General features: G+C 46.5%; 1 protein-coding gene across 3 annotated transcripts in view; it reads right to left on the reverse strand.

The window, feature by feature from the left end:
• The window catches only part of TDRD7 (tudor domain containing 7), a 129,711-nt gene that overhangs the window by 96,450 nt on the left and 6,225 nt on the right, over positions 1–27,036 (reverse strand). For 2 of the 3 annotated variants that reach the window (XM_034773177.1, XM_034773176.1), the window contains exons 2-3: positions 14,881–15,093; positions 8,764–8,905 (exon numbers count right to left, since the gene is read on the reverse strand). In XM_034773177.1, coding sequence (XP_034629068.1) covers positions 8,764–8,905; positions 14,881–15,087 — 349 coding nt within the window. In that variant the 5' untranslated portion in view covers positions 15,088–15,093. Of the gene's footprint in view, positions 1–8,763; positions 8,906–14,880; positions 15,094–27,036 lie in introns of those variants that run through there. The other variant, XM_034773178.1, reaches the window with a different exon arrangement.

A 27,036-nucleotide genomic window follows, 5' to 3' on the forward strand; every position in this document is an offset into this window, starting at 1 on the left:
ATCCTTTAATACTCCCTTTAGAAAGGTTGGAATTCACAAGTGTAAGGCTCCCCAGAAAAGATGAGAAGAAAGCTACTAAATAATTATGTGCAAAGCCCAGCAATGTAAGTGAATACAGTAACTCCTCACTTAACCGTGTAGTTATGTTCCTGAAAAATGCAACTTTAAGTGAAACAATGTTAAACTAATCCAATTTCCCCGTAAGAGTTAATGTAAATGCGAGGGGTCAGGTTCCAAGGAAATTGGGGGGGGGGGGGGGGGGAGAAAAAGGCATTGTATACTGTACAGTACTGTAGTGGGGAGGTGCCCCTGGCTTACTCCTGGGGCTCAGGGCTGGGGGTGCAGGGTCTGGAAGGAAGTTAGGGTACGGGAGGGCACTGAGGGTGGGAGTGTGGGAGACAGCTCAGGGCTGGGGCAGGCAGGAGGTGCCACAGGTCCTGTTTGGTGCAGGGAGTGTGCAGGTGGCTCTGCGCAGCACAGCACCGTCCCCATGGCCACGATTCTGGGAGCTGCCGTCCCCCCCCCCCGGCAGGTAGGGCCACCTGGAATGCAGAGGCTTTAGGGGCTGCAGGGCCCTGAGCTACGGGGGCCCCGGGACCCTGGCTCTCTGCAGCTCTAAAGCCCCTTTCGGAATGCAGCCCTGCGAGCACAGGCTGGAGGACTCAGGAGGAGCAGCGGCAGCCGCGCAGCCAGCGGCTGGAGAGAAGTGGCACTTTCCCCTTCAAAGCACCGCTTCTCTCTGGCCGGCTGGGGGGGGGGGGGGGGTGCGCGGGGGGCAGCTCCCCCCCCCGGTCGCCCCCCCCCAGAAAGCCCTAAGCCCTGCAAACCGGCGGTTGGGGGGCGGGAGGGGGGGGGGGAGGAAAGCGCTGGGAGGGAGGGAGGGAGGGGAAGGAGGCAGAGAAGAGGAACTTGTGCAATGCTCCCTTGTAAAGTCAGCCAAACTACGTTACAAGGGAGCATTGCATAACTTTAAATGAGTTTTTTTCCCTAATGGAGCAGCAACGTAACTTCGAAACAATGCCTCCAGGCCCTGCAGAGACTCCTTTAGGGTGCAGGTAGTCCAGCGTGGAGCATGTTGGGCAATGCCTTTCTCCACCACCTCCGAGGGCTCCGATATGACCGGCAGCTTTTTTCTCCACCCGAGGGGTCTTCCGTGAGACCTCTCTGAGCTGCTGGTCCTCTACCAGGACCTCCTTCAGACCTGGAAGCTCCTTTCGGTGACCAGGTCCGTTATGGCCACCGAGGGGGCGGACCTCCTCGTGGAGCCCCTGCTACACAATCCCAATTTACGTGAGCAGGTGGTGGAGTCTCCCTCGGTGCGCCGGAGGTTGGTCCTGGTAGAAATCACCAGGGTTGGAGACCTCCTGGACTACGACAGGGGGGACTGGGTGGATCCCTGTGCGCTCTATCAGCGCATGGGGCTCTCCACCCTTCTGATCCCCCTGCGCGTACTCCAGGAGGTGGGCATTGCCTTGTCGCCCCCTTCCCTCCTCTTAGTCTGATGTATACTCTCCTGATCTTTGCAGATCTAGATGATGCTCACAAAAGCATCAACACAAAAACATCTTGTCCCTTTTCATTTAAAAAACTGACCAGTTAACAAAGATACCCCAGAAGGAGAAAGAAGGGGAAAAATAAAAAATAAAACCACACCAACAAGGGAATCACTGAGGACACTGGGCTGTGCTCCAAACTCACTGCACAGTCCCGTCAGTGGTGGAGAGAAACTGCAGAGTTGGGGCCACTCCCACCTTTATACCTTCGGAACCCTGCATGGTTGTGGGGAGCGAAGAAGAACGTGTGGCCAAATGGACGCGGCTCTAGAATGTTCTGATCTCACCAAACCATGGAGCGCCTATCCCGGAAGCAGGTGTGTGCTGAGGCCATCTCAAAGAACATCATTTATCTGGCAATTCTGCTTCTCTAGATCTATCATCTTGCAGGAGTGACAGCTCCTTGGCATAAGGCTGGCAGAACTCCCCCCAACCCTGAAGGTGTTTTGCACACACAAGGCCTCTAACAGCTGCTGCATGACACCTTCTGAACATCCCAGTCAGTTTCTTCAATTGACTAGAAGGAAAGCTCCCAAAAATAAACAACTCAAGTTCATCAATGCTAGACCAAAAGTTGTGCTTCAGATACAAGAAAAACCTCGAAAAAGGTAGTCCCAAACGGTTGGAATACGTATAGGCAAGAAAGCATCCTGCAAAGTGGTAGCTTCAGAGAAGCAGAGTTACAAGGCAAACAATTTTCCTGTCTCTAAAGACACCTCTATACAGGATTTGCACTCTTGGAGAATACAAAGCTTGAGGGATGTACCGAGAGAAAAGTGAAAAAAGCGGCTATCCTTTTCTTGGCACCTAAACTCAGATTACAAGGTCAGAGGGGACTACCTTGATCATCTAGCCTGACTTCCTGCACATTACAGGCCATTGTACCTCACCCACCCACTCCTGTAACAGACCCCTGACCTCTGGCTAAGTTACTGTCTCAATGACTTCAAGTTCCCAGGAATCCACCACTTACTCTCGTTCAAATCAGCAAGTGACCTGGCACCCCATACTGCAGAGGAGAAAAAAAAAAAAAAAACCCAGGGTCTCGGTCCATCTGACCTGGGGGGAAATTCCTTCTTGTCCCCATATCAGATCATTTAGAGCTTGTACATATCAGTTAGACCCACTAGCCAGACATCTGGGAAAGAATTCACTGTAGTAACTCAGACCCCTCTGACACACCCCGACACCCCCTTATTCACCACTGTCAGATAATTAGGATATGTTTTGCACAAAGTACACCTCATGAGGTATCATTCTAAAAGTCTTGATCTGCTAGATATTAATATCTTATTGGATTGTATGTGCTATCATTGTATGTGAAGTTTGGCTACATGTGTTACTGAAATATTGTGAGGTTGAAAACACCTACAAGCAGCCTTTCAGGTACCACAGTAAAAAGGCCAAACAATGTTAATGGCTTATTGAGGAAATGCACACAAGCACAAGGATTACCCCAGGAACTGTGTAAAATAGAAACCTCTCAGAGGTAGCACTACATAAGGGGAACTGTTTGATCCAGGTCACAGCAAAAGAGCTTTCCAGCAAGTGAGAAGATATAAAAGGGGGAAAATTACATGATGGTACCTCACCCTCCTTACGACACCACACCTGGAAACACTTAAGGAACAAAGAATGGACTGGGGGAAAGTGATGGTCCTAGGCTAAAGGGATTTCTAGCCTGTGTATGAAAACCTGGGAAACCCAAGATGCAAAAAAAAATATGCAGCTTGTGCCTTAAGAATCTTCCAACCTGTTTATCACTCAGTGAGAATTTGCTAATTCAGATCTAATCTATCTAGTATATTAAGCTTAGTCTGAATTTTGTTTATTTACTAGGTAATCTGCTTTGATCTGTTTGCTATCACTTAAAATCTATCGTTTTGTAGTTAATAAACTTATTTTAAATTTTAATCCAAACCAGTGTGCATTTGACTAACGTGTCTGGGGAAAATCTCAGCTTGGTTACCACAAGTGCGAACAGTCCTCTTCACAATGCGGGAGAGGCGGACCAGGTATTAAACCCATATACTGGTCAGATTTGACCAGGGAAGGACGGTACTGCTCTGGGATCCTAGGCTGGTGGTTAGAGAGCCTGCATGTAACTGTACCTGGGTGTGTCCCTACCTGTGTGAATGCTGGTGAAAGTGCAAGCTTCTAGGGCTTTGCAGCTTGTCACAGCAGCACAGTGTGAGAGGGAGCCCAGGCTGGTGGGTCAGAGGGCTCAATGGTACCCCAGTTCCAGGTGGCACCCCTGCAGGGAACCCATCAGACCCTCCTCATATAGTGTCCCATCTCGAGCCTTTGGAGAGATTTGCTACTAGCAGTAGCAAATGGGCCACGTGCCATTGTAGGCACTCTCATCATACCGTCCCCTCCATAAACTTTTCAAGCGGAGTCTTGAAACTAGTCAGGTTTTTTGTTCTCACTGCTCCCCCTGGGCAACTGTTCCAGAACATCACTCTCTGATGGTTAGAAACCTTTGTCTAATTTTAAGCCTAAACATCTTTATGGCCAGTTTATATCCATATGTTCTTGTGCCAACACTGGCATTTAACTCCTCTCCCTCCTTCCCACTGCCTTCTGCACTTGTGTAAAGGCTCTGCCTCATCTGAGGAGCTGGAGCTTGGTAGCACCAGCTTTGAGCACAGAGACTGACTACATTAAGAAACCAATGCTTGGTGGAATCCATAGCTTTACTAGTACAGGCCACTCTGGTGGTGAAACCTGCCTGGGATTGGGGGCGGGGGATGGAGAATGGGCGCTGCACCAATACAGAAAACATTGGCACCAAGTTCTAGTATTCAACTGTCCGGCCAACTCTGATTTGAGCTTTAAGCCAATCTCATGCTGAATTTACAGGTTTCTGTGGAATGCTTCAAATAAAGTTTTTGTTTCTTCACTGCTTGGTGTTGCATCTGTGAGCTCACCTGGCACCTCTAGATGTTGGTCTCCTCTGAATCAGACAATGCACCTAATGTGGTTTTCAAGTCTTCAGTGCTGTTCCACCTCATGGACAAGATTTGAATCTGCTGAGCAGACTTCCTTTCCCCTAAAATGTCATACCCAAATTAAAAAGAAAATGGGTACCATGTGTGCTGTAGGAGTCACCAGACCAATATAAACAGAACTAGCATTGAGCTTAGCAACACCGAAATGCCTACCAAACTTTGGCCCTGATGGAGGTTGTTTAAAGAAAAAAAAAAAAAAAAGACAACGAAGACAGGCCTGAGAACTGAAGCAGTGTCAAACAGCTAGAGGAAAAAGCCTCAAATTTCAACAGCCATAATGGAACTTATTGGAAGGTAGGATATAGCAATAAGGAGGTAAAACAGCTGAAGCAATGGCCAAAGAAAGCAGTCTCCAGCTAGTTGCTTGTCATGACTGTGGTCAAGAAACAGCTAAAAGTAACAATGACACAATTTTTCTACTTGGTCAGGTGAGGCTAGTAGGAAGCCTGATTCAGAGTCTTAACTTTTTACTGCCATCGTGAAGGACCAAAAACCTTTAGGAGGTAGGAAAGTTTTTATAGTAAGAAGCAAAATTCCTGCAGAGATGGTATCTTCAGAGAATCTCATGTTACAAACTAACATGACACTGGATCACTCTTGTAGCTTCTCATTTTTTGAGAGTGTCTTGCAGCTTCCCTTCCCTTCCTATTTACAGGTATCTGCTTCTTTGTCTTCCTGTTTTTCTTTAGTAGAATGAAACTAGCAAAAATCATGTTAATTTCACTGTTTGTGATGCTTTTGAGGTAGGAGTGTTTGGGAAGAATAATAGGCAGGGTAAAAGTTTCTACATTAATGCTACACTGAGGTTGGACAATACGCTTGAATGACCACTTTAGTCTACTCCCATAAAAATGCACAACAGTCCCCTGAAAGAGGAAGTGCAGTTTATTCCTAGCAATTCTATGATGTTTTTCATAGATATTTGGGTTGAAAGGAACCTCAGAAGGTCATCTAGTCCAACCCCCTGCTCAAAGCAGGACCAATCCCCAAATGGCCCCCTCAAGGATTGAACTCACAACCCTGGATTTAGCAGGCCAATGCTCAAACTACTGAGCTATCCCCACCTCCCACCCCTCCCCGAATGTTCACGGTAGTCTTAGTACCTCATGCATTTATTAAATTAAGCCTCAAAACTTTTGAGCTAAAAATGTAGTACCCCCTTTGTACACATGGGAAACGGAGGCAGAGAGGGATTACATGACTTTGCAAAAGTTATATACAAAGTGTACAGTAGATGGAAATCAATCTTCTCCCAGTTCTCTACCTTAACCACAAGAGGATTCCTTGCTCCCTATTGTTTTACTCTGCAAAGTGTGTTCTCCGTGACTAAAACTTTCAAAAGTGGGTGCCTAAAGAAGGATATAAGAGTCTAAATGTTTAAAATTTCTGATTTTCAGAAATGCCAAGTACCCAAGCAGCTTCCACTGAAGTAGTCATGGGAGCTGTTGGGTTTTCAGCAGCTCAAAAAAAACAAAGAATATCAAGTATCAATTATCTCAATACTGATTTATACCTGCCTCTGGAGATTTCCATTACTTGCATCTGAAGAAGTGAGGTTCTTACCCACGAAAGCTTATGCTCCCAATACTTCTGTTAGTCTTAAAGGTGCCACAGGATCCTCTGTTGCTTTTTAAAGAATATCAAGCTCCTTGTTCAGGAATCTAATTTTTGGAGGGTTTTTTTTTTTTTTTTTTTTTTTTTAAGTCTCAGCCCACATGCATTCTGTCATATCTGCCATTTTGTCCTAAAGTTTCTACTTTTTAAAAAATTCCTGTTAGACCTGCTGCTAAAAGACAGACAAATTCTATACCCTTTTGTGCAAGGCTTGTTTCTAAATTCCAATCTGTTATATCTGTGCAAACCCTCAAGGCAATGAGGTTGCTCAGATGCTTAATTTGGCCTACCAAAGGGATAACTGAGAAAAGAATCCAGAATGACTTCTGATCCAGGGTTAGTCTGTGGGGCTGGCATTTAGGATGGGTGGGAAGAAAAAAAAAAAAAAAAAAAAACTTTTTACTTGTAAATGACCAGTTTTAATACGAAAATCATTGAGACAAACACAAAACACCACTGCACTTAAAAGGCATAATGCAATTACTGGCTCTGTCAGAAGCAAACCTGAATTTTTTTTAGTGAAATTCTCTTTAAGGATTACTATAAAAAATAATAACCCAGGCGCTATAGAGTCTTCTAATTTGAAAGTTCTCTGAAGCAGGCTGGTCTCAATCAATGCACAAGGTGTGAACTCAGTGAAATAGGCTCCTCCTTGTGCTGCTAACTCACTGAAAATGTAATTTGTGCAAAAGAGCTTGAATGAGGCAGGAGTCCCAAGGGGGACCAAAAAAAAAAAAAAAAAAAACCCCACTAAATGTGTTTATATAATTAAGGACTATCATAATGTATTCGTCCAAGGGAAGAGTTAACTTTCATAGGTCATGTTAGCCCTGGCATTTTTGACTACTTCACTTTGGATAGTGTTCTTCTAATTCTAATTTAAAGAAAAAAAAAAAAAAGTAACATGACAGCCACAGCACACAGAAAACGACCCTTTCCTCCAATGGGTTATATTGGAGTTCTGATGTGAATTTATAGTTGTGTAATTATTTATGGATTTGCTTTATTGTGTCACTTCAGATGGCTTTATCATTAATTTTTGGAGGGGGGTTTAAATCAAAGATCCTTAATTGTATTAGCTTAATGCACCTAGAGCGTTAGATCATTTATACATTAGACAAAATAAGCTACACAAGGTGGTCTCAGGAGACAGCACTGAACATCAACAACCAGGGAAAATTTAGAAGCATGCAACAGCACTTCATTTCTTAGGAGTTAAGAAAATACCAGATTAGGTTCTGGTAAATGTACTCCAATATCCACATCATTACCCTCTTCTACCAAGCAGGCCGGTCTGCCACAAAAATTGTGGCCCTCTGAAGAAAGTTATCATATTCCAGGAATTTGAGTGTGGCAGTTAAGTAGGAGGGTTTTTTGTTTTTAATAAAAACCAGGATAAGAGCTTTTTATATCAAGTTGCATTCCAGAGTATTTTTAAAGCATCCTAACAAACCTTGTAAAAACTCTTTGTGGATGAACTACAATGGATCTCTGGTTTGAATCCTACTACATAAGCAATAGTGCTCCATTTTGACACTTTAACAAAACATGATCAGAGGGCTACTACATTACTGTACTGATTTGTTTTACAGTTTAAGTTTAGTATGAACCTTTCATCACTTGCTCTTGCAGGCAGTGCCACCACCAGTTTCTTGTCTGCCTGCTGGGTAACCCTTTGATCTGCCACTAGAAGGAGAAAGGAAGTGAGCTCTGTCCAGTTTACCCTTCACCTATCTTACAGTGAGGGACCAGCTTGAGGCACCTGGGAAGATTAGAGGAGCTGGTTCCACAGCTGGTTCCTCTCCCTTCCCAACTGGGAATCAAAGAATCCCTCTTATAGAGGGCACACCCCAGTGGCAGCTCTGCAGCACAGAGATCAGAGGCAAGCTATGTCCAGAAACAATGAGAATAGCTTCTGCTCTCAAGGGTGGGGCTTACTCCTGTGTCCGGGAAGAGACCTTAAATAATTATTCTCACCCCTGACTCCAATATCTTTTAACAACTAGTGGACCCACACAGGCTAAAACTGACCTGATTCTAAAGTCTAACACAAAGAATAGGTCTATACTGCAATTAAAAACCCGTGGCCAGCTTACTAAGGCACATGGGGTTCAAGTTGTGGGGCAGTGTCATTGCAGTGTAGACTTATGGGCTGCAGCCCTGGTTCTGGAACACTCATCTCACAGGGTCCTAGAGCCCGGGCTCCAGCCTGAGTCCAGAAATCTACACTGTAATGAAACAGGCCCACAGCCAGAGTCAGCTGGCACAGGCCAGCTGCAGGTTTTTAATTACGTTTTAGACACCCAAAGACCACTACCCTTCAAGACTGTGCTCCAGTAACATCACTGCACATATGCCAGCAAGAGCATTGTTTTCCTATTAACTTCCTCATGTATGTTTATCCAAAGTACTGCTAAGCACAAATCTATATTTCAGCACGGTTTTCTTCTAGTGTGAATTGATTAACAGCATGCACAATTCATTGTAATCAGAAGGTTTATAAGGGAAAGGCTCTGCCACAAGAGACTACAGTTTTAATTAACAGTATTTGTCATGAAGCTGTTTTCCAGCTTATGAATTCTTACCAACTAATGTGAATGGAGCAGTGTTCTTTAATCTCATCTGGCAGTTCACCTGTCGTCCCATTTTCCTTTTTGAACTTCTCTGGCAAGCTACCAGTTGAGCAATTCGCACAGTCTCAGCGCAAGCAACACCATGGCAAGTGATCTGCTCAAGGGGGGAGAAAATGGGCACAGGGAAATAATCAGGTCCAAACTTTCTGTACTCCATGGAAGAAGTTACACAATATTTCTTATATTTACTTAAATTCTATTATCCTTAAATTGTAGAAGTTCAACATTTATAGAAAGACAACAGTGAGCTGTTCGTACTTTTGATGCCTAAGATATTTACTAGATCCCACACCCTCCCAGGAACTGCCTCTCCTTCCATGACCTGGATTAGGAACTCTGACAAACCAGCAAACCACTGCTGGGAGACCCCAGGGTCAGGTTGCTGCAGACAGGATGTGGAGCCTTTCCAGCACAGGGTCCTACACTACAGAATAGCCTACCAAAGGAGGATAGGATAAGTCCAACTAAACGTTGCCAAGTTTACAACATGCAGCAAAGTTCTCTTTGCAAACAGAAACTAATGACTAGAAAATGGAAAAAGTACTAAAATGGTATGCTCCTCTATGCAGACACATTATCCTACAAGTCTGTAAAACATCTACCCCAATTCAGGTATGTGAAAAAGTAAGTAAGTAGAACAAAAAACTACCATGAAGACAGAAATTGCTGTACATGGTCTTTTAGAGGGTGTGTGTGTGTGTGTGTGTGTGTGTGTGTCAGACACACACAGTTTGAGAAATAATGAGACACTCATTCAGTGAATGAGGCTGCTGTCTTCCAACTGGGGCTGTCATTTCAGTAATACTTACTTTAAAAGGCCCAATTTACCACTGTCACAGTTAAGGGCAACTGCACCTGTATTTCCCCTTCTGGGGTTCACCAAAAGCACCTCCTCTTGGCTTCTGGATCCTTAGCTGTCACTTCTCTTGGGCAGAGACCCATCTCTCTCCCCATCTTGACAGGGGCTTTTCCAGGCTGCACAGTTCCCTCCCTACACTGTGATATCCCAGCAAGCCAGACTGCCTAAACAGATGAGTAGCTGCACTTGGCCTCCTCTCCAAAGGCTTATGAACAGTGTAACGGCCAGCAGTTACCACACAGCTCCTTCTAAGTGAGCACATTGAGTCTTAAGGTGAAAACATTCCAAAGAAAACATTAAAACAATCAGTGTTTCTATATGCATGCTAAAAGCTTACCTGAGATCACTCATCAAGTCTTATGGAGCCTCAGTAGGTCAAAGTCCTTCCAGAAAGGTTCGACCCCCCCAAACCCCTGGACAGAAGGTCCTGTCCATTTGCTGGATCAGAGAGAAGGCCCTGAATCAGTTTAAACTCAGGCCATTTACCCAAAAGTTCTCTCTTTATCCGCTGGTCTCTGGAAAATCCACTGAAAAGTGTTACAACCTAAGTAAATTTGCCCAATCATATCACACTGTTCTTAGTTTCTGGACAGCTCTGGTCTTCCTCCCCCATACAGTCCCTGACCCACAATACCTAAGCTTAATAAAGTAAGATAGCCTAAAGATATTGCAGGAAATTGCCATATTTGTCACAACCACCATATTATCTAAACAGACTCAGAACAAGACTAAGCCATAAGGTAAAAGATTACAACACTGGTGCTCCCACTATCGCTAGCACTTGTGGGAAACGCTGTTGCTAGACCAAGAGCGTGAGATCTCCCTAAAATCTTCAGCAAAAAGCTAGAGACCCACAAGCCTTACAATGACAGTTTGTCAGTTTGACCGTGTGCTTGCTTGCTTGTTTGAAAAGTGTGAATTGGGAGTGCTTTGTTCCAGGTGGGCCTTGAGTGGGCCTGACTGGTATATAAGGGCAGTCAGCAGCGAACCAGCTGAGCGGCGAACAGCAGAGGCTAACAGAGGGAGTTTGCCTGGGGAGAGCTCACTGAGGCTTTCATCTGCAGGTTTCGCTGAGTAGTTCCTGCAACAGCTGAGGAAACTCTTAAGAGGAAGGTGATATGGAAGGTGAGTGTTCAGTTGTTGTAACCTGCACAGGTTGTGCCATGTTTGTCTTTCTTCCACAGGACAGAAGCGACTTTCTGTACAAAGTGCAAGCTGGTCTCCATACTGGAAGAGAAGGTTCGAGGTCTGGAGAAACGAGTATCGACTCTGCATTGCATAAGGGAAAAAGAAGATTTCCTGGACAGACGTCAGGAGATGCTTCTACGGCCACAGTGTTCTAAAGATTCAGAGCAGGAGCAGAAGGATGGTGAAGAAGTTTGGCAGCATGTGACCTCCAGAAGGAGAAAGAGGAGCGTCCACGTACCAGCAATGGAGATACAGGTGAGCAATCGTTTCCATGTTCTCTCTACAGGTATTAACTGTAAAGTGGACTAGATGACACATCTGAAGGAAGGGAGCAGATGGAGACTCCACCGATTGGAAGGCAAAAGATGCACTGTCCTAGGGATGAGGGTTCCACAACCACCACTCCCAAGAGAAGGAGGAGGGTGGTGGTGGTCGGGGACTCCCTACTCAAGGGGACTGAATCATCTATCTGCCGCCCCGACCAGGAAAACTGAGAAGTCTGCTGCTTGCCAGGAGCTAGGATACATGATGTGACAGCGACTGCCACGACTCATCAAGCCCTCAGATCGCTACCCCTTCCTGCTTCTCCACGTGGAAACCAATGATACTGCCAAGAATGACCTTGAGCGGATCACTGCAGACTACGTGGCTCTGGGAAGAAGGATAAAGGAGTTTGAGGTGCAAGTGGTGTTCTTGTCCATCCTCCCTGTGCAAGGAAAAGGCCGGGGTAGAGACCATCGAATCGTGGAAGTCAACGAATGGCTACGCAGGTGGTGTCGGAGAGAAGGCTTTGGATTCTTCGACCATGGGATGGTGTTCCAGGAAGGAGAGTGCTAGGCAGAGATGGGCTCCACCTAACGAAGAGAAGGAAGAGCATCTTCGCAAGCAGGCTGGCTAACCTAGTGAGGAGGGCTTTAAACTAGGTTCACCAGGGGAAGGAGACCAAAGCCCTGAGGTAAGTGGGGAAATGGGATCCTGGGAGGAAGCAAGAGCAGGAGAGCGCAAGAGGGGAGGACTCCTGTCTCCTACCACGAAAGAGGGACAATCGATGAGTTATCTTATCTTAAGTGCCTATACACAAATGCAAGCAGCCTGGGAAACAAGCAGGGAGAACTGGACGCCCTGGCACAGTCAGGGAACTATGATGTGATTGGAATAACAAAGACTTAGTGGGATAACTCACATGACTGGAGTACTGTCATGGATGGATATAAACTGTTCAGGAAGGACAGGCAGGGCAGAAAAGGTGGGGGAGTTGCATTGTATGTAAGAGAGGAGTATGACTGGTCAGAGCTCCGGTATGAAACTGCAGAAAAACCTGCGAGCCTCTGGATAAAGTTGAAGTGTGAGCAACAAGGGTGATGTCGTGGTTGGAGTCTGCTATAGACCAACAGACCAGGAGGATGAGGTGGACGAGACTTTCTTCCTGCAACTAACAGAAGTTGCTAGATTGCAGGCCCTGGTTCTCATGGGAGACTTTAATCACCCTGATATCTGCTAGGAGAGCAATACAGCGGTGCACAGAAAATCCAGGAAGTTTTTGGAAAGTGTAGGGGGACAATTTCCTGGTGCAAGTGCTGGAGGAACCAACTAGGGGCAGAGCTTTTCTTGACCTGCTGCTCACAAACAGGGAACAATTAGTAGGGGGAGCAAAAGTGGATGGGAACCTGGGAGGCAGTGACCATGAGATGGTCGAGTTCAGGATCCAGACACAAGGAAGAAAGGAGAGCAGCAGAATACAGACCCTGGACTTCAGAAAAGCAGACTCTGACTCCCTCAGGGAACAGATGGGCAGGATCCTCTGGGAGAATAACATGAAGGGCAAAGGGGTCCAGGAGAGCTGGCTGAATTTTAAAGAATCCTTACTGTGGTTGCAGGAACAAACCATCCCGACGTGTAGAAAGAACAGTAAATATGGCAGGCAATCAGCTTGGCTTAACAGTGAAATCCTTGCTGACCTTAAACGCAAAAAAGAAGCTTACAAGAAGTGGAAGATTGGACAAATGACCAGGGAGGAGTATAAAAATATCGCTCAGGCATGCAGGAGTGAAATCAGGAAGGCCAAATCACACTTGGAGTTGCAGCTAGCAAGAGATGTTAAGAGTAACAAGAAAGGTTTCTTCGGGTATGTTAGCAAGAAGAAGAAAGTCAAGGGAAGTGTGGGCCCCTTACTGAATGAGGGAGGCAACCTAATGACAGAGGATGTGGAAAAAGCTAATGTACTCAATGCTTTTTTTGCCTCTGTCTTCACAAACAAGGTCAGCTCCCAGACTGCTGGACTGGGCAGCATAGTATGGAGAGGAGGTGACCAGCCCTCTGTGGAGAAAGAAGTGGTTCAGGACTATTTAGAAAAACTGGATGAGCACAAATCCATGGGGCCGGATGCGCTGCATCCTAGGGTGCTAAAGGAGTTGGCGGATGTCATTGTGGAGCCATTGGCCATCATCTTTGAAAACTCACGGCGATCGAGGGAGGTCCCGGATGACTGGAAAAAGGCTAATGTAGTGCCCATCTTTAAAAAAAAGGGAAGAAGGAGGATCCAGGGAACTAGAGGCCAGTCAGCCTCACCTCAGTCCCTGGAAAAATCATGGAGCAGGTCCTCAAGAAATCAATTATGAAACACCTAGAGGAGAGGAAAGTGATCAGGAACAGTCACCATGGATTCACCAAGGGGAAGTCGTGCCTGACTAACCTAATTGCCTTCTATGATGAGATAACTGGCTCTGTGGATGAGGGGAAAGCAGTGGATGTGTTATTCCTTGACTTTAGCAAAGCTAAAGTCCACCTTACAGTCTCCCACAGTATTCTTGCCGCCAAGTTAAAGAAGTATGGGCTGGATGAATGGACTGTAAGGTGGATAGAAAGCTGGCTAGATCTTCGGGCTCAACGGGTAGTGATCAACGGCTCCATGTCTAGTTGGCAGCCGGTTTCAAGCAGAGTCCCCCAAGGGTCGGTCCTGGGGCCAGTTTTGTTTAATATCTTTATTAATGATCTGGAGGATGTTGTGGACTGCACTCTCAGCAAGTTTGCAGAGGACACTAAACTGGGAGGCGGAGTAGATACGCTGGAGGGTAGGGATCAGATACAGAGGGACCTAGACAAATTAGAGGATTGGGCAAAAAAAAACCTGGTGAGGTTCAACAAGGACAAGTGCAGAGTCCTGCACTTAGGAAGGAAGAATCCTATGCACTGCTACAGACTAGGGACCGAATGGCTAGGCAGCAGTTCTGCAGAAAAGGACCTAGGGGTCACAGTGGACGAGAAGCTGGATATAAGTCAACAGTGTGCTCTTGTTGCCAAGAAGGCTAATGGCATTTTGGGCTGTATAAGTAGGGGCATTGCCAGCCGATCAAGGAACATGATCGTTCCCCTTTATTCAACATTGGTGAGGCCTCATCTGGAGTACTGTGTCCAGTTTTGGGCCCCACACTCCAATATTTCCACATCCTTCTTGTAAAGACTCCAGCGGAGGGCAACAAAAATGATTAGGGGTCTGGAGCACATGACTTATGAGGATAGGCTGAGGGAACTGGGATTGTTTAGTCTCCAGAAGAGAAGAATGAGGGGGGATTTGATAGCTGCTTTCAACTACCTGAGGGGGGGTTCCAAAGAGGATGGAGCTCAGCTGTTCTCAGTGGTGGCAGATGACAGAACAAGGAGCAATGGTCTCAAGTTGCAGTGGGGGAGGTCTAGGTTGGATATTAGGAAACACCATTTCACTAGGAGGGTGGTGAAGCACTGGAATGCTTTACCTAGGGAGGTAGTGCAATCTCCTTCCTTGGAGGTTTTTAAGGCCCAGCTTGACAAAGCCCTGGCTGGAATGATTTAGTTGGGAATCGGTCCTGCTTTGGGCAGGGGGTTGGATTAGATGACCTCCTGAGGTCCCTTCCAACCCTGACATTCTATTCTATGATTCTATGATCTAATGAATTCCAAAGCCAGTTTAACAAGCAACTTGAGAAAAGCCACCAACTGTATAATTTATTACAATTCCCATGCCATTGTTATGAACCTTTTCTTACCTCACCCATTTTATTAATTTCTATTTTGACAACTCCTGGAACAGTCTTCAAGTATTCTTCCAGCGTAGCATGTCCTAGCTGTTTGAAAGGGATCCAATCCCCAGTCAAGGATTTGTACTCCGCCTGCAGTTGTGGCAAGGGTATTCCATTTTTATTGGACTGGAGAACAGCTCGAAGCATCTTTGCAACTAGGTCAGATTCCGGCATCTTTATCTGTAACCAAAAATAAGCATTTACATAATGTGAATATTTCTCGGATTCTTGCTCTCCTTGCCCACTGATTCACATATGTCGTATGCTAACATGAGTGAAGAAAAAAGACCACCAATAATGGAAACCCTGACTTTGGAGACTAAAACATCTAAACAGAAGCAAAACCAAATACTAGCATATTGTGGCTTCCACTTAACAGACCGGTGAAAGAACAGCAATGCAAAATAACCAAAGAAACGAAGTGGATATGTATGAACACCATTGGTGGATCAGCTCAGAGGTTATGCAGGTCATTCCAAACAAATACCAATAAAACCTTACATCATCAGGGCTTTTATTTATGCCATACACTTTGGAAAAAATAATATTTTTGGAGGACAAAATGTTTTAAAAGCATATTGTAATATTTTGTATGATTCCCAGACAAAATTATGTTAAAATTGAGTTATGTTTGAAAGTAGATATCAGTAATTTAAGGTAAAATACATTACAGGGGTGAAATAAGCATTTATTAACACAGGAAATTCAGAATTAAGGGTAAATGTAAAAAATTCAAACATGTTAAGATATGGAAATGCCCAGTTAGGGCACCCAGGGCAGCCTTATCTCCATTCTGTATTGACCCCATACAATAACCATAGGATTATGATTAAGGCACTATAGTGTTTGTGATCCCAGTTTGGATTAATCTAATGTTTTTTTAGAAATAAGTCTATTTCTCCCCCTCACCCCCCATAGTGTCACTGCAGTGCAGCATTAGGTGCGGAAAGGCACAGTTAAGGCTGTTCTGGTGCCCTATCAGTCATCAACATAAGTCTGCCCCATTCATGTGATCTGAAGCTGCTGAGCAGCCTTGTGTTGATTAGGAAGGCATCATACAAAGCCAATATTCCAACCACACACCAAAGATAAAAAGGGGGCATCCAGGTAGTGCTTCTCTTCATCTCTGACACAGGTGGTGAGACAGTTTCTGCAAACACAAGCACCCAAATAGTACAGATACTAATGCCAGGCAGTGAATGCTGATAGGCAGCAGAGCACACTGCAACACAAGTGTTGATCCACTGAGAACACCAATACTAAGGCAGGGCCCTGAAAGGCTGCCAAAATAACTCACTCCTCAACAGATGCTAAAAGATGCTGAAGTACCAAGAACATTGGAATGGAAGCAGACACCAAAGCACAAGACACAGATATAGACAGATGCAGCTGAGCATCAAACAAGCCACACCTCAAGAAAGGTATGCTAAATGGCGTGGACTTAACTGAAAGGAAGAGACTTACTAAAAAAGGATCCCCAATGGCTTTGAAGCAATTGAGAGAGAAGAGCCGGAGCAATGACTTGCAGAGGCACAGCTCCTGCAGAACTTCTTTGCTGTACATAGTCAAAAGGAAGCTTCTGACCAGTTTCTTAAGGCAGCAATTAAGCTGAGTGTCATGTGACCATGACCAGTGGGCCAACCTCCATCCTGTTCCCACTGCAGTTGGGGGCGAAAACTCTTTACAAATTGTGCAGTTCTGCCACTCTCCAGTTAAGAAGCGGAGCCCAGGAGTGAAAATCCTAGCTGATATCTTTAAAGAAGCAATATTACAGGGGAAGTTGTGCAGTACTCAATTGCCAACAACTGTTCTCAAAATAAAAATGTAGCTAGCTAGTTTTGCCATACAAGCTCATGTTTCTATGTTAAACCCCAACCTGCAAGTACATAACACTATGCAATATACCATCTCATATTGTTCTTCAAATTTAGTGGGCTAAATGGACACACTCCCTATTATGCTAACTTTTAATCCTGCTCCTAGAGATAAGAGAGTCTCTCCCTCAGGGCTTGTCTACACTACTGAATGGGGTTGAGCTAAGATACACAACTTCAGCTACATGAATAGTGTAGCTGACGTCGACGTACTTAAATCTACTTACAGCGGTGTCTTTACTGCAGTAAGTCGACAGCTGATGCTCTCCCGTTGACTCTGCTTGTGCTTCTTGTTCTGGTGGAGTACCGAGTCGACAGGAGAGCGCTCAGTGGTCAATTTATCGCATCTATGTGATAATCGACCCACCGATTGGGCAAGTAGTGTAGACAAGCCCTCAGAAGCAATCTCATAGGGCAACATTGTGCTCCAGAACAACTGATTAGGTATACATTTAACAGCTTAATAATGGAAAGCTCACAAAAATGATGTGGGCAACGTAGCCAATCATCAGTTCGTAACTATTGTCCAACCCATTCTCTTTTCAAACTTGTTGGTGAATGTACTCTTCAGAAAACTATTTGCCATGTTTCAAAGTACTGGGGGAAAAGAACTGTGGTTTTTGTTTCTCTCTCTTTCCCCACCCAAAAAAAAGAAGAGTATTTATCCTCACAGAACTCAAGCCAGCTGAATGGATTCTCTACAAAACACAAACAATACCACTTCTAGGAAGAGACTAATAATTAGTAAGTTTCAGATCAAAAAGGTGTCTCTTGTAAAGATGAGCATGTGGAACCAGAGATGAATGGAAACTTCTGAAGCTAACCATCCAAGTTTTTTCCCCTAAACCAGCATTTTATGTCCTGATGTTTTTGAAAAAACTTATTCAGATTTAAGGTTTTCTGCTCCCCAGCTGTTTCCCACTCTGTTCATATACAGCTGAATAAAGCAGCACATTCCCAGCATGCAGCACTGTAAGTAAAATGTGTATCTCATGCATTGAGGTGTCCAGCTACAAGGTTGTTCATCTCCTCAAAAGGAGCTTGTTACCCACACAAGATCTAAGAAATGTAAAAGGTGCATAAGCAACTACAGAAGCTCTACTTTGCTTGTCAGACTTTAGACCAGGGGTCTCAAACTCAAATGACCATGGGGGCCACATGAGGACTAGTGCATTGACCCGGGGGCCGCATCACTGACACCCCCCCTCGCTGCCTCTGGCCCCGCCCCCACTCCACCCCTTCCATTAGGCCCCGCCCCTGCCCCACCTCTTCCCACCCCTACCCCATTCCAACCCCTTCCCCGAAGTCCCCACCCTAACGCTGCCCCTAGGGGGTGCAGAAAGGGTGCAGTGCAGGTGGTTGGGGTGCAGGATGTGGCAGGGAGTGAGTTGTGGTGCAGAAGGGGTGTGGGATGTGGCAGGGGGCTCAGAGCAGGGAGTTGAGGTGTAGGTGGTGTGCAGGGTGCAGGAGGGGGCTCAAGGCAGGGAGTTGGTGTGTGGGGTGCAAGAGGGTGAGGGGTGCGGCAGGGGGACGGGGTGCAAGATGCAGCAGGTGGCTCAGGGCAGGGAATTGGGGTGTGGGATGTGGCAGGGGGCTCAGGGCAGGGGGTTGGGTGCAGAGTGTGAGCTCCAGCCCAGCGCTGCTTACCTAGAGCGGTTCTGGGGTGGCAGCGGCGCGCACCGGGGGCCAGGGCAGGCTCCCTGCCTGCCCTCGCTCCATGCCGCTCTGCTCCAGGAAGCCGATGGAACCCTGTCCCTGCAGCCCCTGGGGGAGGGGGGAGGAGCCATCTGCCTCCTTCCCCCTCCCCCCCACGGCCCGAAGGGGCATGCTGCCAGCTGCTTCAGAGAGCAGCGCGGGGCGCGCAACACCAAGGGGGCAATCCCGCGGGTAGGCGACGGGAGCTTGGCGGGCCACATGCAAGAGCCCCGCGTGTTTGAGACCCCTGCTTTAGACTAAGAGTCCTCACTACAGTCTACCTGTGGCTGGTCCATGTCAGCTGACTCAAGCTCTAGGGGCTGAGGCTAAGGGGCTGTTTAATTGAGATGTAGATATTTGGAGGGGCAGTCCCAGAGCTCGGGCTCTAGCCCGAGTGTCTACAGTACAGTTAAACAACCCCTTAGCCTGAACCCCACAAGCCCAAGTCAGCTGACACAGGCTAGCCACGTAGACATACATTGAGAACTTGTCCTCCCCATTCCATACTCTCATATCTATCTTTATACTGCCCGTGCTGAAGATAAAAGGGAAACTTAGACCCCACCATGTTTGGTGAGCTCCAATTTCAAGAACCCTAAGATGTGTATATGAAGACCCAACTTACCAAGCACTTCACCTGCCTGGGCTGCATTTCAGGAGTTTTCCCTCAGAGTACTTGTAGTCTAAGTGGTCTGTCAGACTCTCATCTGATTAGGGCTCATCCAGTTCACAAACAAAATGACTGAAGATAGCAATCTCAGCTGTAACCTATTTTTTGTAACTGCAGCTCAGGAGAAGATAATTAAATACATCCATACTAAAACAGATAACTGGTTATATAAATCAAAACTTGGGATTACCACAATTTGACATAGTCCTTAACACTCAGCTCACACAACCAATCCAACAGAAGGGTTCAGTATTTTACGACTAGGGCTGTTTTTGTCACGGAAGTCACAGATTCCATAACTTCCCACAACATCCGTGACTTCTGCAGTAGCCAGTGCAGCTGACCCCAGGGCCGCCCAAACAGCTGGCTCCAGGGCCAGCTGCTCAGGTGGCCCGTGGACAGCCACACCGGCAACCCCAGAGCCAGCTGCACCAGCCGCCACTCAGACCAGCCCCCAACAGCTGGCCCCAGGGACTGCCTGAGTAGCGGTCAGTCCCCAGGGTGGCCCCTGGCAGCTGGTGCCACTGGCCTCTGATCCCCCACACACATCCTAGCAGCAGCCCGTGCTCACTCCCAGCAGTGCTCCCCCCAGCCTCAGCTCCCCCCCAAAGATTTAGTCAGGGGTATTTATAATCTAAGTCATGGACAGGTCACAGACAGTGAATTTTTGTTTATTGCCCATGACCCATCCATGACTTTTACTAAAAATACCCCGTGACTAAATCTGCCTTATTTATGATCCAATCACATTTCCACTGAAGTCAAGGGTAGTAAGATTTTCAGTGGAATGGTACCAGGCTTTAAACCAGGTGAGGGCAAACTACGGCCTGCAGGCCAGATCCAGCCCGTCAGGGCTTTCAATCTGGCCTGCGGGATTGCCAGCCCCATGGCGTAGTGGGGCTAAGGCAGGCTCCCTGCCTGCCCCCGCCCTGCGCCACTCCCAGAAGCAGCCAGCACCACGTCCCTGTGGCCCCCAGGGGAGAAGGGGTCAGATGGCTTTGTGCACTGCCCTCGCCTGCAGGCACTGCCCCCCAGCTCCCATTGGCCAGGAACCGCAGAGAATGGGAGCTTTCGGGGTGGTACCCTCAGGAGACAGCAGCACACAGCGAGCCGCCTGCCCCACCATACCCCCAGGAGCCACTTCCGCACATGTTGGCCACTTCCAGGAGTGACGCGGGGCCAGGGCAGGCAGGGAGACTGCCTTAGCCCCGCTGTGCCCCATTGCCAGCCAAGCCAGAGCCCACACCCTGAACTCCTCCTGCACCCTACACCCTAACCCCATTCTGAGTCCCCTAGCCCCCTGCCTTGCCCCAACCTGATCCCCCTCCTGTATCCTACACCCCTCCTACACCCCAACTCTTTGCCTGGAGCCCCTTCCTGCACACCACACCGCCTCCCACCAACCACGCTCCTTCCCACACCCCAAACCCCCTGCCCCAGCCCTACATTCATGGCCTTGCATACAATTTCTCAACCCAGATGTGGCCTGCGGGTCAAAAAGTTTGCCCACCCCTGCATTAAACACTACAGGTCTAGATAACAGTGTGTATATATATTCAATTATGTTATCACAGCTGATGATTTATGACACAGGTAGCTCATTTTACAGTAACATGCATTTTTATGATATGCCATGATGCAAGAATTTCTTTTTGTACAATAGCGGTATTTAGAAAGCTATTTGTTTAATTCAGGTACATGGAATTATTTTGCTCAGAATTAAGGCACTGCTATCAAAATGTGCTTATGTACTACTGTGATGGTGCTAGAGAAACCTGGAGATGTGATCACTACTGTGGGCAAACTGGAGAGGAGATAGAACCAGGGTCCTAACCCTCACTTCCCGTACACATATTACAGACACACAAAATTAACTCACCGAGCTGCATGGAAGGATCCTGGGGAGATGTACAGGCTTACACTTGTTTATTTTTATTGTGTACTGAAAGCTAAACATTTTAAAACTTTTATATGGGGAAAAAAGCAGGTATTAAAGACATATGCAGTTTTGGGAGAAAGCCATGGGATGAATAGGTACTGTTGATTTAGACTTTTCAGCTATGACTGTTTTGTTATACAGGAAAAATTAAGATTGTTTGGATGTTCCTTGCTGAGAATTTTTCTGTTTAATGATGTGTGTGCATGAACTGATTGTCGAGGTAAGTCAGAATTGTTTATGGATCTTCACTTTGTAATTTCCAAGCTTTTAAATGTATAGAGTTTGGCTTAAGCCTAAGGACAAGTTTAATGATGCTCCTGAATTGCATTTAGCAGCTTTAACTGGAATTAACTGGAATAGTTATGCTATTTCACTTCTGTGGTTCTGTTTTTATAAAACATTAAGTAGTTAATCAACAAAAGGGGTAGGGGGAAAAAAAAAAAAAAAACAAAAACAGGATTTTTGGGGGAAAGGGTGGGATCTTGCAATTTTTTCCCCAGCTCCATAGTTGATCAAAGCAATATGGAAAATTTATGAATTAGTTACTTTTCCCATTTTTAGTTCATATTCCAATAGACTAAACTTCCAAATTTCAACCAGCTCTATCATTTATTTTGAATTATATTAAAAATGTAGCTAAAATGGAAGTAGAAACCAACAAAACCCTATATAAATGATATGATATATATGGCATTTGTCATCTGCTGTTTCATCCAGTAAATCCAGATGGCAAATGTTACAACACAAGTAGAAAATTACTACAAACGTTAACTTTGGGGGTGAGAAGAGAACCACACAACCCACCACATTAATAAAGTTTGAATTTAGCCTTATTTTAGATGATTCCAAAATAACTTCAGGAATTTGCTAGAAGAATAAATAAGAATCACAAAAAAGTATTTACAGCCCTGTCATCTAAGAAACTATCTAACTCAGATTTGCTTGACATTTTCATACAATTCATTCTGTACTCGATAACAGCTGTAATTTTGAGGAGGACACCATAATATTCACACACAAATTTGTGTTCATTTGTGCACATTCTAAGAATAGAGCCACAATGGCACCACAAAAAAAAAAAAATATAACAGATGTCATCATTTTGAATTTCCTGCTCATGTCAATCAAGCATTTTTCCCAAAATCATTGTACCATTTACAACAGATTTGTTAATCATTATGCTTTTGTAGTTGACCTGTCTGCACTTCTACTAAGAGTAGTTAGTGGTGTCATTGAAGCCAAGAACACAGTAGAACTGAAAAAAAAATTAGACATATGGATAAGAACTCCTCTAACTGCTGCTTGGGAAGCATAAGCTGCTGCAACAGATAAAAGATGCAAACGATCTTTTTAGGGAAGCCTCAGTGTTGCCATCAAGAGAGTTGTTCAAGGTTTAATCTTCATAAATTATCTTCTGGTTATCCTGGAGACTCTTGAATTCTCTATGATCACCTCAGAGTCTGATGATCAGCAGAGCTGGAGCGTCCATATGGACCTACTTGGGGCTGTATTTTGGCCAATCACTGTCAATCATTTATTGTATGCGAGGATGTCCAGGCCTCACATGTGATGTGATAGGAGATTGACTAGAAGGAGTCCCTAGGTAACAGTGGGCTCTCTTTCAGCATCTGTGCTGTTCTGGAGTTGAACATTATCGGGGCTTCCCTTTAGAATAAGAGGCAGGGGTAAAAAGAAGGGAAGAGAGAAAGTGGCTGTTAAAGTAGGAGTATTTCTAAAACTTTCACAGAGAGGGGGCTCAAGGCAGGGGATTGGGGTGCAGGAGGGTCTAGCCCCACGCCGCTCCCAGAAGTGGCTCCTGGGGGTGGGGTGGGGCAGGCGGCTCTGCAATGCGCTGCCCTCACCTGTTGGTACCATCCCCGAAGCTCCCATTGGCCGCAGTTCCCCATTCCTGGCCAATGGGAGCTGCGGGGGGGCAGTGCCTGTGGATGAGGGCAGCGCACAGAACACCCCCCCACCACCACCACCGGGCCGGAGGGACGTGGTGCCGGCTGCTGCGCCACAGGGCTGGCAATCCTACAGGCTGGATTGAAAGCCCTGAAAGCCTGCATCTGGCCTGTGGGCCGTAGTTTACTCTCCCTGGAGTTAGAGGTTAATATGAAAGCTGAAGTGCCATTCCAGTCCCCATCCAACAACCCAAGAAAAATACTCTTAAGGATCCCTGCATCCTCCTCCCCTGCAGTTATCTGAGAGGTTGGATAAGGGGAAGAGAAAACAGAGTTCTTGCCAGGGTGTTGAACCGGGGCAGTACCCCCCCCCCCCAAATATCTTTTTAGTAGCCACCTAGTAAATACCTGGTAAGTTAAACCAGGCTCTTCTGAATTACAGGCTTCAAGATCTTTTATATAGCCTAGCTCAGCTCCATTAAATACCAAGCACAGGCATATATTAGTCTTTGTTTTAGTGTGGGGGGGGGGCTGGGGAGACAAAAGGCAGGAATAGAATCTCAGCTTGTCCATTAAAGTTCACCTACACTACTTTTTTTAAAATACACACCAGCTATGTGGTTATTCCCCAGACGTTACTTAACCAATGTCACAAGGATTCCACTGCATTAAGTTCTTCAAGTTAAAGAAATAATGAGTTTAAACTATTATATATGCCTTTGCCAGAAAAGGATCTTAGATTTTACTATTCAGACCACATGATTCCTTTTCTAAATGATACAAAAGAGAAATATAATCTTAGGAAGAGATTTAATGTTTACAGTTGCTACGAAGATCTAGATTCTTCTTGTCCTGAGAGCCATTTAATATTTTGTGTAATTAACATCACCAACAGTCTTTCAATGTTATAGTTGTTAACGAGGAAAAACACCCAGGAGGATTAGCTAACTATTGGCTGGACTATCTGATTTCGCTGGGGATTTTCGGTGTCTCACAGTTATGCGGTGTGCATACGACACACACACCCAGGTACCGGGAGGGGATGAGCAGGTTAGAGCTGGAACAGGGAAGAGTGGAAGATGTACACAGTTATGTGGTGTGCATAGGACGGACACACCCAGGTACCGGGAGGCAGAGCTGGCTTTAGACAGATTTCCCCGAATTGGGCCCCACGCCTAAGAGCCCCCCCCTGCAGAGCTGTGCTGGTCTCCGGGAAGTAGCAGCTGTTGCTGCTAGGCAACCAGAGATGCTGGCCGGCAGAAGGCTGAGGCAGAGGGGGGGTGGGGGGGGGGAAGAAGGAGAGAGAGAAGGCACATGTGCTTTGCAGCCTTTCCCTCCCCTCCCCCCGGCACTCACATGGAGGAATGGAGGAGATGCTGAGGGGGCTTCCGTCCAGTGGGAGACAGGAATCTCTGAAGTGTGGACTTCACTCACCTGAGCAGCTGCTGGGGCTTCGGTTGGTGAGTGTTTGACCCCGTGATTCCCCATAGGTTTGTAATATTGGGTTGGTTTTGTGGTTTTCGGTGGTGTTGCTGTTTGAGGGTGAGTTTGTGCCTGCCTGTGTCTGTTTCAAAACTAAACTCGGGATCATGTAACCCAATAAACCCAGGAAGAAAGCCGAGCGTGTACTTAGTGCTGTGAATTTCAGGTGAGGGGGGGGTTTGGACGAGGAAATCAAATAAGTCAAGAGGGGAGAATACAAAAGGTCTGCAACAGGCAGGCTGAGACTTTTATCTCCCTCTCCTCCCACCCCCGAGAGGGGAAACTGAGGCACGGAGTGATCCGATTCCCCTCCCCAAATTATTTTGCAAAGGAGGGGGATGGGGGCTCCTATCCAAACCAGTTCCCTTCCCATCAACTCTGCTTCCAGACCACTGTAGGGGCTGAATATTTCCATTAAACTCTGGCTCCTTCGTTTGCCCTGCAACAATAAAAAAGGCGGGGGGGGAGGAATAGCCCCCCCCCAAGCTGTGTGGACATTAAGGTTTTTGGAGGGGGGAGGCGGGGCACACGATAATATTCCAGATCAATAAAACGCCCAGCTCAGCTTTCTAGCCATCCAGCAGCTCTAGGGCAGGGAAGGAAGGTGCTCTTGGTGCAGAGTGGTCACAAATCAGAGATTAATTTAGTGGGGGGGGCTGGGGGGGGTGTATCCAGTTGAAATCCCGCCTGATGCAGCCACACAGAATCGCTGGCAGAGGCCAGGAGTGGAAGCAGGTGGCCCGGGGGTGGGGGGACATTTGCCCTCAGTCCTGGGCTCTGGGATGGACTAGGCTGGGTGGTGGGTTCAGTCTAGTCTTCCATCCTGTTGCTCTCGCTGGGGTTTGTGCTTTTCATCTGGCTCCACTGAAAAGATCAAACAACCCCAGTAGAAAAGGGGGGGTGAGAGAGGCGGGAAGGGTTTTGTAAGGGGTTAAAGTGACCCATCAACGAAAGAGTAAAACCAGAGTTTGACTGGGTTTCCCCCCAGCCACCACTCCTGCAAACACTGGGCAAGGGGCAGCCCCATCCCCCACGGAGGCAACGGTGAGGGGCAGCAGGGGAGGAAGGAAGCCACATGTGAGGGCAGTTCCCTCCCCCTCCCGGCCCCCACCACCCCCCAAACTCTGTCCCAGAGCCTGCACCCACCCCTCCGCACTCCCTCCCAGAGCCTGCACCCCTCCACCCACCCTACACCTCACCCCGTGCCCCAGCCTGGAGCCTGCACCCAGCACCCAAATTCTGTCCCACTCAGCCCTGGGCAAAGCTCTCCTTGGTCTGGCTCCCAGCCCCTCTCCAAGGGTTGCAGCTTTCAGGAAGTGCCTGCCTTCCACACCTTCCTCATTCACACAACAGGGCAATTGATTACAAAGTGGGGGGAAGATCTTATTCTACTTCTAGCAAAAAGACATTTTTCTTTTACCTTAATTATACTACCTTAGGGGCCCGCTATAACATATTAGCAAAGTTCAATACAAAGTCACATAAAAAAGTTATACAAAAATGCATAATGCAGAGATTTATCTACAATTGTATTGACTGACTGCTGTGTGCAGTAATATAGTGACCCCTGGGTCTTTGAATGAGGCTTTATACTTGGGGGGGGGCAATCGGCAAGTTGGGGCGAGCGGGTGGGCAAGCGGCAGGTAGGCAAAGAGGGGAGCAGTGAGCCAGCAGAGGTTCTAGGGGCGGACATGGGGGTTTCTGGCAGGAGAGTTAACCTGCATTTACAAAACACTCCGAATTAAAAAGACACTCTGTGCTCTTAAACCATATTTTTTTCTTATTTTAAGTTTTGAAAATTCAGACACTAGTTCTTTTAGATCCAGTTTTCCAGGTATTTCATGCTCTATTGACATTGTGACAAGTCCAACAAGTCTCTCTTGCACCATTGTTGAACGCAGATATGTTTTTATCAATTTTAACTTTGAGAAGCTACAATGCAGGAAGACCAATTAAACAATTTGGCAATCATGTCAATTGAATGCAAAGTAATGAAGAGCTTAGAGTTAGGCAATATACTGAAAGATTTTGTCAAACAAAAAGCAAGTAAGATAAAGTTTTAAAAACATATAGGTGAGGTGTACAAAACAGTTCCTCTTAATGAACGTGATATTTATATGATGCAATGTATGTAATATATAATTATTATTTATATAGTCATGGAAAGTAAATAATACATGGAAGAAATTAAAGTTTTTTTTTTTTTTTTTTTTTTTAAGTCCTCCCTGTCGGGCCCCCGCCGAAACTGTTTGAATTGGGCCCCGCACTTCCTGAAGCCAGCCCTGCCGGGAGGGTATGGGCAGGTTGGAGCTGGAGCAGGGGCAGAGTGGAAGATGGACACAGTTATGCGGTGTGCACAGGACAGACACACCCAGGTACCGGGAGGGGATGGGCAGGGTGGGGCTGGAGCAGGGGCAGAGTGGAAGATGGACACAGTTATGCGGTGTGCACAGGACAGACACAGACACACCCAGGTACCGGGAGGGGATGGGCAGGTTGGAGCTGGAGCAGGGGCAGAGTGGAAGATGGACACAGTTATGCGGTGTGCACAGGACAGAC

Source organism: Trachemys scripta, chromosome 6, assembly GCF_013100865.1.
Source record: "Trachemys scripta elegans isolate TJP31775 chromosome 6, CAS_Tse_1.0, whole genome shotgun sequence".
In the NCBI taxonomy this organism is placed as follows: domain Eukaryota; kingdom Metazoa; phylum Chordata; order Testudines; family Emydidae; genus Trachemys; species Trachemys scripta.